General features: G+C 30.8%; 1 protein-coding gene across 1 annotated transcript; it reads left to right on the top strand.

Annotated features, from left to right (window-relative positions):
* Positions 1–1,415: 1,415 nt before the first annotated feature.
* Positions 1,416–9,869, top strand: LOC106059203 (uncharacterized). The gene is made up of 13 exons (XM_013216767.2): positions 1,416–1,568; positions 1,945–2,093; positions 2,410–2,494; positions 3,523–3,661; positions 3,797–3,834; positions 4,065–4,302; positions 4,786–4,847; positions 6,033–6,104; positions 6,402–6,723; positions 7,172–7,259; positions 7,924–8,070; positions 9,348–9,437; positions 9,674–9,869. Exons 1-13 carry the CDS (start codon positions 1,488–1,490, stop codon positions 9,735–9,737), a joined length of 1,575 nt encoding a protein of 524 aa, XP_013072221.2. The 5' UTR covers positions 1,416–1,487; the 3' UTR covers positions 9,738–9,869.
* The last annotated feature ends 1,367 nt before the right edge of the window (positions 9,870–11,236 follow it).

The raw sequence follows: 11,236 nt of genomic DNA, 5'->3' as shown, positions 1-11,236 counted from the left end.
TAGAGTAGTCTCCCTTATTCCACTTTATTTGCCATTTTGTCATTTTCCACAATAGCTAATATAAATTACTAAAAGAAAACTTTATATAATTTAATACATCAATATCTATTTGGCAGTTAACAAACAATTTCTATATTTTTAAATAAAGAATTTTTAGCCCACAGCAAGTCTATAATTAGTTTAAATGTAGGTTGTATCATTTAATCTCTAGATCTATAACTAGTCTAGAATAGAAATGGCATTTATACTTTACCATTATTTGGCGCATCCTCTAAACGTATGAGTTCATTGAATTTCGTTTTTTTAAAAGCAGCTGTTATCAAATAATTAGAATTAGATCTAATTAAATCTAAAATAAATCCAAATGAAATTTTATCATTTTGTTAAAATAATAATCTTATTTTCACTATTCTAAAAGCAAGTCATTTATGATATAGATCTATCAATAAGCAATGATATTTAAATCTAGAACTAGATCTAGGTTTAATTTTGTTTTCTACTGAATGAAAATGAAGATTAGAAAAATACTAAAATAGTCAATTGACAATACTCACTTTTACACTTGTAGTGACAATAAATAAATAATACTAGAATCTAATATTAGAGTTAGACTTAGAAGTTGTAGATATATCTAGAAATCGAGCCTTGGTCTCTTCTCTAAGAGTATAGAATTGAATAGATCTATAGATGAGATCTAGAGTTCTAGACTAGATTTTACTAATTTTACTAATTTTAGATCTACTAGATTTGCTCTTAAAAGTGACAAGTCCTAGTACTATATTCTATACTAGAATATATTAGATCTAAATTCTAGATTAAAGGATAGTAATTAATCTAAATCTAGATAAATCTAGAATATCTAGTTTAGGAATTTGGGACTACGTTCTACAATCCTGACTCAGTACAATGGACTGCATTTTCTTTGCCACACAAATCTGTCACAAGCACACATGTGCAGTAGTCTAGAAATAGGCCTACATATATTTGTATATCTAGATTCTATGTGGCATGGGCTACATAGTTTGTAACTCTTCAGTATTTTATCAGTAATGTAGTAATAACAGATCTAATCTATAGTCTAGATCTATTTCTATTTCACCTTCTATCCCTTAGTCTGTTGACCTGTTAGGGCAGCACACATGATCTGTCGACCATATTTCTCTCTGTCTCTGTCTTTAGTTTTGAGCAGACAGGCCTGTCCACTGATGTTTTCTTCCCATCGCTCTCTCTGCTTGAGTTCCATTGCATACAATTAGCCTTTTAAAGATAAACTTGGATACTAGATCTATCATCTGTATCAAATAATTTCTTTGAGCTCACATTTATAAATCCACTTTGACATCACAACTTTCAAGAATTTTCTTTTTATTGCTTCATCTTTATGTGTGTGTGTGTTTTTTTGTACCTAGATGGCTACGAATTTTAAAAAAGTTTTGTTAAAAGTGAAGATATCTCAAGGTCAGAAATCTGAAGTATCAACTTTACCAATGTTTGATGATAAAGAAGATGTGTATACCCAGACTGACAGTATCTCATTGTCTCGTAGTAGGCGAGGATCAGCACAAGAGGTTTAACTTGTTTTTTCCACGCATTTTTATGAATTCTATTTTATAGTATTGAGTTTAGACAGGTTTTACTTTGGATTTTAATAGTGGGTTCATGAAATCTGTTAAGAAAGTATATGATATGTTTTAATTAACGAACTTGCCAATGTTAAACCTTCTTAATTTTTTTATATGGAGAATAGGTACACTCTACTCCCTCATAAACCTGAAGGTCTTCAACAGATTGCTTTAATATTTGTAAAAATGTTTTATTAAAATTGAAGGGTTCCCAATAAACATTAACCATGTCAAGAGAATTTTATAAGGTTTTTATACATTTATAATTAGTTTTTTTTTAATTTGAATTTTAAAAATATTTTTTACTTTTTAAAAACAACAGTTCAATGATTCTGTGATGCGGTCAGTGATGTATTGCAAAACAGATTTTGTGAATCCTGTTCAGTATCAGAGACGAGCAAACTACTTCAATAAAAATAGGACTTTAACTACCATGAAGTTACTTAGAGAGAAACATAGAGAAAACGAACGGTAAATTTTTTTTTTTCAAATATATTGCATTTATAAAATATATCAGAAAGCTAGTAAAAAATTGATCACAAGGTTTGAAAGGGAAATATTACTTTGCTTTTAGTGAAAATAAAGTTAAAAGATTTGTTTTCTATAGTCTTCTGAGTTAGTATGATTACTAAGCACATTAAATAACAATTTGTTTTATCTTTTTTGATACCAATATACTTTCAAGGTAAAAGCTGTTGGTATGAAAGTACCATTTGAATGTTAGGCTTACTTGTAATAGTTACTATCTTTTAGTGTACTTTATATTTTATTTTACATTTCCATTCAGTCTGCGTCACCATTCGCTTAACCAACATCTCCGTTTGATTTGCAAGAAAGTTCCTGGATCTGCAAAAGATGGAAAGGAAACAAAAGTAATGATTATATCCTTGAATTATATTAGATATTGGTCTCTTTTATATTCTGAATGTTCGCTTCTCAATAGGTTTAGGTCTGAATATCCTTTTTTAAATACATAGAAGTCTCTTGTATATCCTAAATGTTTACGTCTCAATAAGTATAGGTCTAGTTGTTTTATTTTATCTACATAGAAGAAGTCTCTTGTATATTCTAAATGTTTGCGTCTCCATAGTATGGGTCTAAATGTTTTAATTTAACTACATAGAAGGAGTCTTTTATATATTCTGAATGTTTGCTTTTTAATAATATCACTGTACTTATGATTTTTTAAAGCATAACACAGAAGTTAATCATTTTTGTCATACAATATTTTAAAAAATATTTAAATAGCCCTTATGTTTAATTGGAAATCATTTAGAATTATTTTTTTTAAACAAATATATAATACTTGTTATTTATTATTATGTTATCTTATCTTCTTATCTTATATAATACAGACGTTACTTCAAAAAAGAAGATGATTACGTCCTACGCGTCATGCATTTAGTCATGCATATTAACCAATGACTTAAATTCTGCCAAGTCACTGGTTTTCCTGGCTAGCTCAGGCAACCCATTCCATGCTCTAATAGCACTAGGGAAGAAGGAGTATTTGTACAAATTTGTCCTAGCATATGGGACGAGGAATGTGCCTTTATCTTTGTGTCTTTCAGAGTATTTTATTAAATTTTGTTTTTGTATTTGAAGATTATGGTTCAGTGTTTTATGTATGATTGCTACTTTACTTTTGAGCCTTCTGTCCTGAAGGCTTTCTAAATTTAGTGATTTTAATAAAGGTGTTACTCTAGTCAAATGTGAATATTCGTTTGTTATGAATCTCACTGCTCTATTTTGTGTCTGTTCCAGTTTCTTAATGTTTTCTTGAGTTGAGGGGTCCCAAACGGAGGATGCATATTCTATTATTGGCCTAACCAAGGTTAAGTAACATTTTAGTTTATGTAAAGCATTGACATGAATTTTTAATGTCTTAATTTTTTACTAGGTTGTTATGATGCAGAGAATTATCAGCTATATTGCCTATTTGGAAAACACTATTAAATCTCTTAGTTCTCAATTAAATATTCCATCTGATCCTTCTTGGTCCCTTTTGACATCAAGTGTTAAAGAGATTGAAAAATCTGGTATGTAGTCAATAAAAAGCTTTTTTTTTTTCCACAATAATTTTATTAAAGTTTAGGAACAATTATAAGTTCTTTTATTTATAAACTGACGTCAAATTAAGCAGATTTTAAACTATTCGATACTTTAATCTTCAGGGTTGTGGGAGTTTTCTATCATGAGCTCAGATGATAGTGTAAGTATTGCGTCTAAACCAACATCAGAATAGATGAAATTATGTTATCATAGTTATAAGTTTCGTGTTTATTGAATAATTAAGGCACATTTCAATTGAATCATATTGTATAGATACACAAGTGATTTGCTGCAGTAGTTAATACATGGTAGGATTCTTATATTTAATAATCTTTTCATTTTTGTTTTTTTTTTAATTTCAAGAAATATCCAGATTACTTTTTATTTTAGGAAGATAGTGACAGATTTTCAATTCAACCTTCTCATGGGCTGAACCTATCATCATCAACAATGAATTCAACAGCTGTGTCAACATACTGTCAGTCGACACCTGACTCCAGAAACAGTGCTGAAGATAATTCTCAAGACTCTATTGTACCAACAGCATCTTTTATTACAGATATTGAAGGCGATAGCACATCAGGGTTCTATGAAGATTGGGTTGTTCCAGGGAATGACCACAAACCTGGTAAATTGTGTATTTTCATGATGCCATTAGTTTCATAAGAATCAGTTAAGTCATGTAAAGCTAAGTAAATCTACATTTAGAATAGGATAATTAAAAAAAATTATGCATTCATTTGTTATATGATTGTCACAAAATTCATAAGAGAAGGTAAACTATGAATCCCAACCTCTGCTGCCTTGCACCCTGGCAAAATCTGCGATGCTGTTGATCTTAAACACTATCGGCACATTTCAACTGTGTGGTGAAGGGGGAACTACTCTGTGTTGACATCATTCTGTCCATAGCTAATGCCCAGGCTTTTTATCTCACTTGTATGAGATGATGGACCATCACTTTGTGACTGAAGAAAGCCATAGATAGTCTAAAGTCATCCCTAATTCTCAATAATTTTGTAAAAAATATCTTTTCAATATTTAGATTTATTTTGTCTAAATAGGCTTAGATTATTTTATTTCATTCTTAAAATATTCAATGCATTTTCAGAGAATCTAAGTCAATCAGATAATGATCAAGTAATCCTTGAGTTTCCAATTCATTGTATAGAGGTAGTTTCATTTCATTTCTCATTTGACATTTTATAGAGTATGCTAAAGCTGTAGGGCTTTATTGAGAGTAACTCTCATGCCATACACATTGTCTTTAACTGTTCTCTTTCATGATATCCTTTAACTGTTTACTTTCATGATATACACATTGTCTTTAACTGTTCACTTTCATGATATACACATTGTCTTTAACTGTTTACTTTCATGATATACACATTGTCTTTAACTGTTCTCTTTCATGATATCCTTTAACTGTTTACTTTCATGATATACACATTGTCTTTAACTGTTCACTTTCATGATATACACATTGTCTTTAACTGTTTACTTTCATGATATACACATTGTCTTTAACTGTTTACTTTCATGATATATACATTGTTTTTAATTGTTCACGTTCATAATATACACATTGTCTTTAACTGTTTATTTCATGCCATACACATTGTCTTTAACTGTTTACTTTCATGATATACACATTGTCTTTAACTGTTTACTTTCATGATATATACATTGTTTTTAATTGTTCACGTTCATAATATACACATTGTTTTTAATTGTTGAACAAGCATAACCAAGGTGTCTCTCTCTGGATAAGAAATTAAAAACATTTTTTACACATGAATCTAAATGTGAGCTGTAAGAACTGAACATATCTGTATTCAGTGGGCAACTGTTTAAAAGTGGGTTGCTATTTTACATATTTCTTTTTTGCTTATCTCATAAGTTACTTGCATCTATGAAATTCTTTTAAATCTGATGATGCATTTAATGAATACAAGAAATCTCATTTATGGAAAGTCTTAAATTTAAAAAAAATTTTTAGTTGTAAAGACTTGGGCAATATGATATCATTTTGAAATTAAAATTTTGATTACTACAATAACACCACTGATAAATTATCTTGCACAAATTTTAAGGTGTTGACTTCATTTTATTCTTAACTGGACTTCATTTTATTCTTAACTGAAGGAATCTTTTTTTTTTTTTAAGTCAGTTATTTGAGGTTTTGATATCTAATGAATATAAATATACATAATTTCTAAAATGCCATTTACATTCATCTGAATACTCTTGTTAGAAAATAAGTTACTCCCATTAATAAAGTGGTTCTGGTGACCACATTTAAACAATTTTGCTATATTCATTAATGAATGGACTTGAAATTATTGTTTGATTCCACAGAGAACATTGATGGACACACCCGAAAAATTGGAATGGCTTGGAAGTCCTGACAGAAGCAGTGTTTCAAATCAGGTAGCATAAACTTTAAGAAGTTGAACTATCAGTTTTGGATTGGCATAAACTACTAGCAGTAATCTTGATGCAAAAAAAAAAATGAATGAAAATACTTGCTAATTAAAAAAAAAAAACTTCTTTTAATTTCATATTCACCACCAAATACTATGTAAAAAAGAATATTATGTACTAATGTAGTAACCTTTAAAAAAAACAACTCTATGCTTACTACATAAATAAATATATATGTACATATACTGGTATTATAATAAAAGGATGACACGTATGTAAAAGTTTAGTTCAAATTTTTTTCAGGGTATGTCTGAAAATCATTTTGGTATTAGGTGTGACCTTGCAGGAGTTGATGACCAACCGTACGACTTGTCACATTCTATCATTGTGTCACCCAATCAAGTCTTGCCACAGATCACAGTCAAGAAACCCTTGGTACTCGGTGACAACAAAAGCAGCACACTTGAGAGAGCGCCTCATTCGGAGGGTGACACAATGACACTCTGCCGCAACAGTAAACGCAAACAGCTCAGTCCTAAGAGAGCTCCCCTGTACAATATTGGTAATTGGTTAGAGCTACCAAGTGACTGTCAGAGTCATTTAGATGAGCTGGGAATAAGCTTAGGTAAGTCTGATAGCCAGTAAGGATTGAAGATCTGTATACTGTACACATACAAAAGAGCATTAATTAGTAAGTACCCTAGACCTACTCAGAAACTGTGTTTTCATCTGAACTACGTTCAAAGGTATAAATCTTAAATACATAATGGGATCATCTGTAATCAATAAAAGTTAAATCCCTTTAAGAAAATTCAAACTTTTGCCTGATAACACATTATAAGGTAAACATTGTGCCTAATTTAGTGTGAAATTAGTTGTTGAACAGGGTAAACTGTAAAAATGTTACACTAGTGTTATAATTAGCAGGGATATGACTATATATAAATTTGTGTACTAATAATAAATTGGAACTGTACCTTGCATTATTGTTGTATTGAAATCAGATTTGTTAATGGTGTTGTGCTTATGTTTTATGCATTTCAGATTTTTATTTCTGTTTTTTTTTTGTTCAGGAAACAGTTTGTCTATGGTTGAAGAGAAAACTTCTAAAGTGGGTGATGTCATTAAGAAAGTAATAGAAGAGAAGGATAACTCTGAAGTGTATGTAGAAGAGTGTTTTATAGATGTATATTTATAATTAAATAAATATATATATACTTTTATCTGTATATCTATATATTTTGTAATCATTGATGGGAGGCAACTCAATGAGGCAACACGAAATCACACATACATAAAACAACATCTGCCTTGAGCACATCATCTTCATCAACTTTAGACTTGAGTGGAAATGGCAAGGTTCTAACAATATATTAAAGTAGACTCCTGAAAAACTCTGCCTAGTTGTCCCTTTGTCCACCCAGCTCTAATGGATACCTGACATTAGTTGGTGAAAATAAAGGCAATGGGTTATTGTAAATGCTACAATGCTCTTGTTTTAACCATTGGCCTTAGAATCAGATGAGCTTTACATCATCATCACAAGTTTTGTTTTTCCATTCTAAAGTTAATATAACATTGGGCAATACAATAGTTAATTGATATGCGTGGTCAAGTTCAATGTGCTTATTAATTGCTAAGCCATAAGAACAGCTCAACTCACCAGAAAAGATTTTTTTCTAGTGCTTTTTCTTACAGTCTTTTTTTTTTTTTTTTTTAAATTACTGTTGTAATAACCAACAGTGGAAAGTTGACTATGAATAACCTATGACATATGAAACTATTCTTTTATTTTTTAATCTTTTGTTCATCTTTCTAAAATTAGACCAGAAATTGAACTAGCAACAGAGTCTGCTAAAGTTGTTCGAGATGCTAATGTTGAGCTGTTCAGTACAAAGCTGGATCTCCGCAAGTCATCCTGGATGAATGGATTCATGATGTATAGTAGAATCAACAGGAAGCGCTTTATCAAGTAGGAGCTATTCAATAGTCTTAACTTATAAGGTGCAGGAATTCCTTCTTTAAAGAACATGATAACATCCTATGCATATCCATTGTGTTAACATAGTTGTGAATGTTAATGAGAAACTTAAACTCTACTAAGTCGTTAGTTTTCCAGTCTGATTCAGGCAACTGGTTCCATGCTCTACTGGCCCTTGAAAACAAATGAGCACTTATACCAATTCTATCCAAGCATGTGGAACAAGCAATGTCCCTTAATTATTATTAAAATTATTGCTACTTGACTTTTTAGTATTCTGATCGGGAGTGCCTCTAAGTTTAATGATTTTATTACTGATATTATTCTAGTCAAATGTGAATAATCTCATATTATAAACCTCTCAGCTTTAAATTGTGCCTATTCTAATTTCTTTGTTTTCTTCTTGAGCTGAGGGGTCCCAAAAACTTTTCTTATAATATTGTACTAATAAAGGTTTTAGTTTATGTTCTTGTTTGATTTGAATATATATTTATATATGCCTCCTACTTATATACAAGATGAGCACATTTCTCATTTCCTATGAACTCGAAGATGGCTGTAGTCCAATCCTCACTTTAAAAAAGTCAGCCACATACAATGCATGGGTAGGTTGGGTGCACTGCAGTTTTTCCTGCTTATTTTTCTCAGCCTTTTTTTAGATTTAGGTTCTTTCTTGATGGCCGATCTCATTGCCTCATATCTTGAGACTCAAGACATTGACTGCTTGAGGAGCGATTGAGAGATGGCATTGCCCAGCAGTGAATGTCCATCTCACACTCCTTGAGGAGCGATTGAGAGCTAGCATTGCCCAGCAGTGAATGTCCATCTCACACTCCTTGAGGAGCGATTGAGAGCTAGCATTGCCCAGCAGTGAATGTCCATCTCACACTCCTTGAGGAGCGATTGAGAGCTAGCATTGCCCAGCAGTGAATGTCCATCTCACACTCCTTGAGGAGCGATTGAGAGCTAGCATTGCCCAGCAGTGAATGTCCATCTCACACTCCTTGAGGGAGCTCTCAAGGGTGTCTTTGTATGCTTTTATCTGTATATCTATATATATCTTGTAATAACTGAAGGGAGGCAACGATGTTTATTTACATCCTTAATGAACCACTGTATTGTTTTATAGATATAGCAATAAATGGCCTCAGTGGTCTTCATTCATCAAGCAACTGATAACAAATTGAAAATATTAGGATGTTAACTTATATTGGACAATGTATTATAGAGACTAGAGCTTATCTTAGATACCTTCATAATCTGTTTAGAGATAATCCAGGCCTACAAGCAGCAAGTATAAGTAAACTGATGGGACAAAGATGGCGTGCAATGACAGCAGAACAACAGAAACCATATAGGTCCGTTTTTCTTTTGTTTTCAATAGTTTTAAGCAACAGTTTTACATTAGAATTTCATGTATATAATACAGGTTAAGATGAATAGGCTTGAGTTTGAAGCAGTCATAAACACATTTAGATTGGACTTGTTTTCACCTCTTGTTCTACCCACATCTAGAAATCAGCTTTATTTGTTTCAGATCTGAATATTTGAGTTTGAATATTTTATTCCGTTTGGATCCTTACATTTGTTTCAGAGAACAAGCCAGAATTTGTTCCCAGGAGCTTCAAAGAATGCTGGATGAAAGTTACCACTGCTAAAACTTCTTGTTAGCCTGACATATCAGCTTAAGAAATGAGCTCACCTTAAACAAAAGATGTACACATGTAGATAACACGACTTTAAAAGAATTTCATTATTAAACTTATAACACTTTATAAAAAAAAAAAAAACTAATATCTTGATTGATGTTGCCAAGATAGAATATTTGTATGAGTAGAATTCTATTATATCTATAAAGACACAAGACAGTGTTAGACTAATGATTTTAGTTGATGTTGAATTTGTATTTCCTATCTAGTCAACATGGTTGGTATGGTTGCTCTCTTTTCTTGTATCCCTACTTTGTATTTTTTTATTGTTTCTAAAAAAAATCTTTTTTTTTTCAATTGTATATCATTTACTCAAATTTGATAAAAATTCAACCAGTTTACTTCAAGTTTCTATAATTATATTTGTACTGTAGCCTCATTCACCAAACTCTAACCTTGGGTATCACATGAATATTTGTATTCCTTTAGACTTATACTAGTAAAGTACTAGTTTTATACTAGTAAAGTATTGGTTTTACATAAGTAAGTAAAACTTAATTTTATGGAATTCATATATATCAGAAAGTTGTTTTTTTTAAATTTATGCAGTAAATTGGTTTAAAAATATGTTAAATTGCATATGCCTTATTATACCCATTGGTTCAAGAAAGTTTTTTTAGAACAAAAACTGCATTTGTTTCACTTTTCAATTTTTTGGGGGAAAACTGAAATTTTGTGTCAAAAATTCATTTTTAATTCATTGTAAAATTTTAAAAATTTTCACTTGTATTTTGTCAGCAGCAATAGATGATTTTATTCATTTATTTATTTTTTAAATGGACAATTATCTATTTTTGTAATCAGAGAATGAGATTTATGTTTACATTAGGTCACATTGAAATAGAAATCGAGTGGTCACAACATAAGTAAAGCTATCCTTTCAGACCTAGTGCAGATGATGTAAAGGTCATCTGTTTCTGTGTACCACTGTTAATGAGGGTGTTATTTGTCCAGCACAACAACCAACCACCTTTACTTTTCCGTAACTAATGTCAGGTTGAGTTGGGTGGACTCAGGGGTGCCCTAAAAATCCTGAAATTTAAAATCCCTGTTTTTACCAGGATTTGAACCTGGGATTCTCGGTTTGGAAGCCAAGCGCTTTACCACTTAGCAACCATGTCCCCCTGTTCATAATAAAAATGTTTACAATTTTACTATGTGGACAAATTATGAAGTATTTCTTTTTAAAAATAGCCTTTTTTTTAGGACAGCTTAAACCCCCAAATAGAAATTACATGTTTTAATAATAAAAAATGCTTTTTTATTATGTGTAGGCATGCAAATAAGAAGAAAATAAATAATTTTTTAAGGCTATTTTTAGCTAAAATGATGAAAAAATGGTCAATTTTCATGTTAAAATTTCTTGAAAACTACTAAAGCTTGTTCAATAAAACTTCAGCTGTTGATTATTCAATACTAGTAGAAGATTGTGAAGCAGAATTAACTAT

The sequence above is a fragment of the Biomphalaria glabrata genome, chromosome 3, assembly GCF_947242115.1.
Source record: "Biomphalaria glabrata chromosome 3, xgBioGlab47.1, whole genome shotgun sequence".
Classification (NCBI taxonomy): Eukaryota; Metazoa; Mollusca; class Gastropoda; family Planorbidae; genus Biomphalaria; species Biomphalaria glabrata.
The sequence above is the reverse complement of the archived record's forward strand: the minus strand, read 5'-3'. Positions and strand labels throughout refer to the sequence as shown.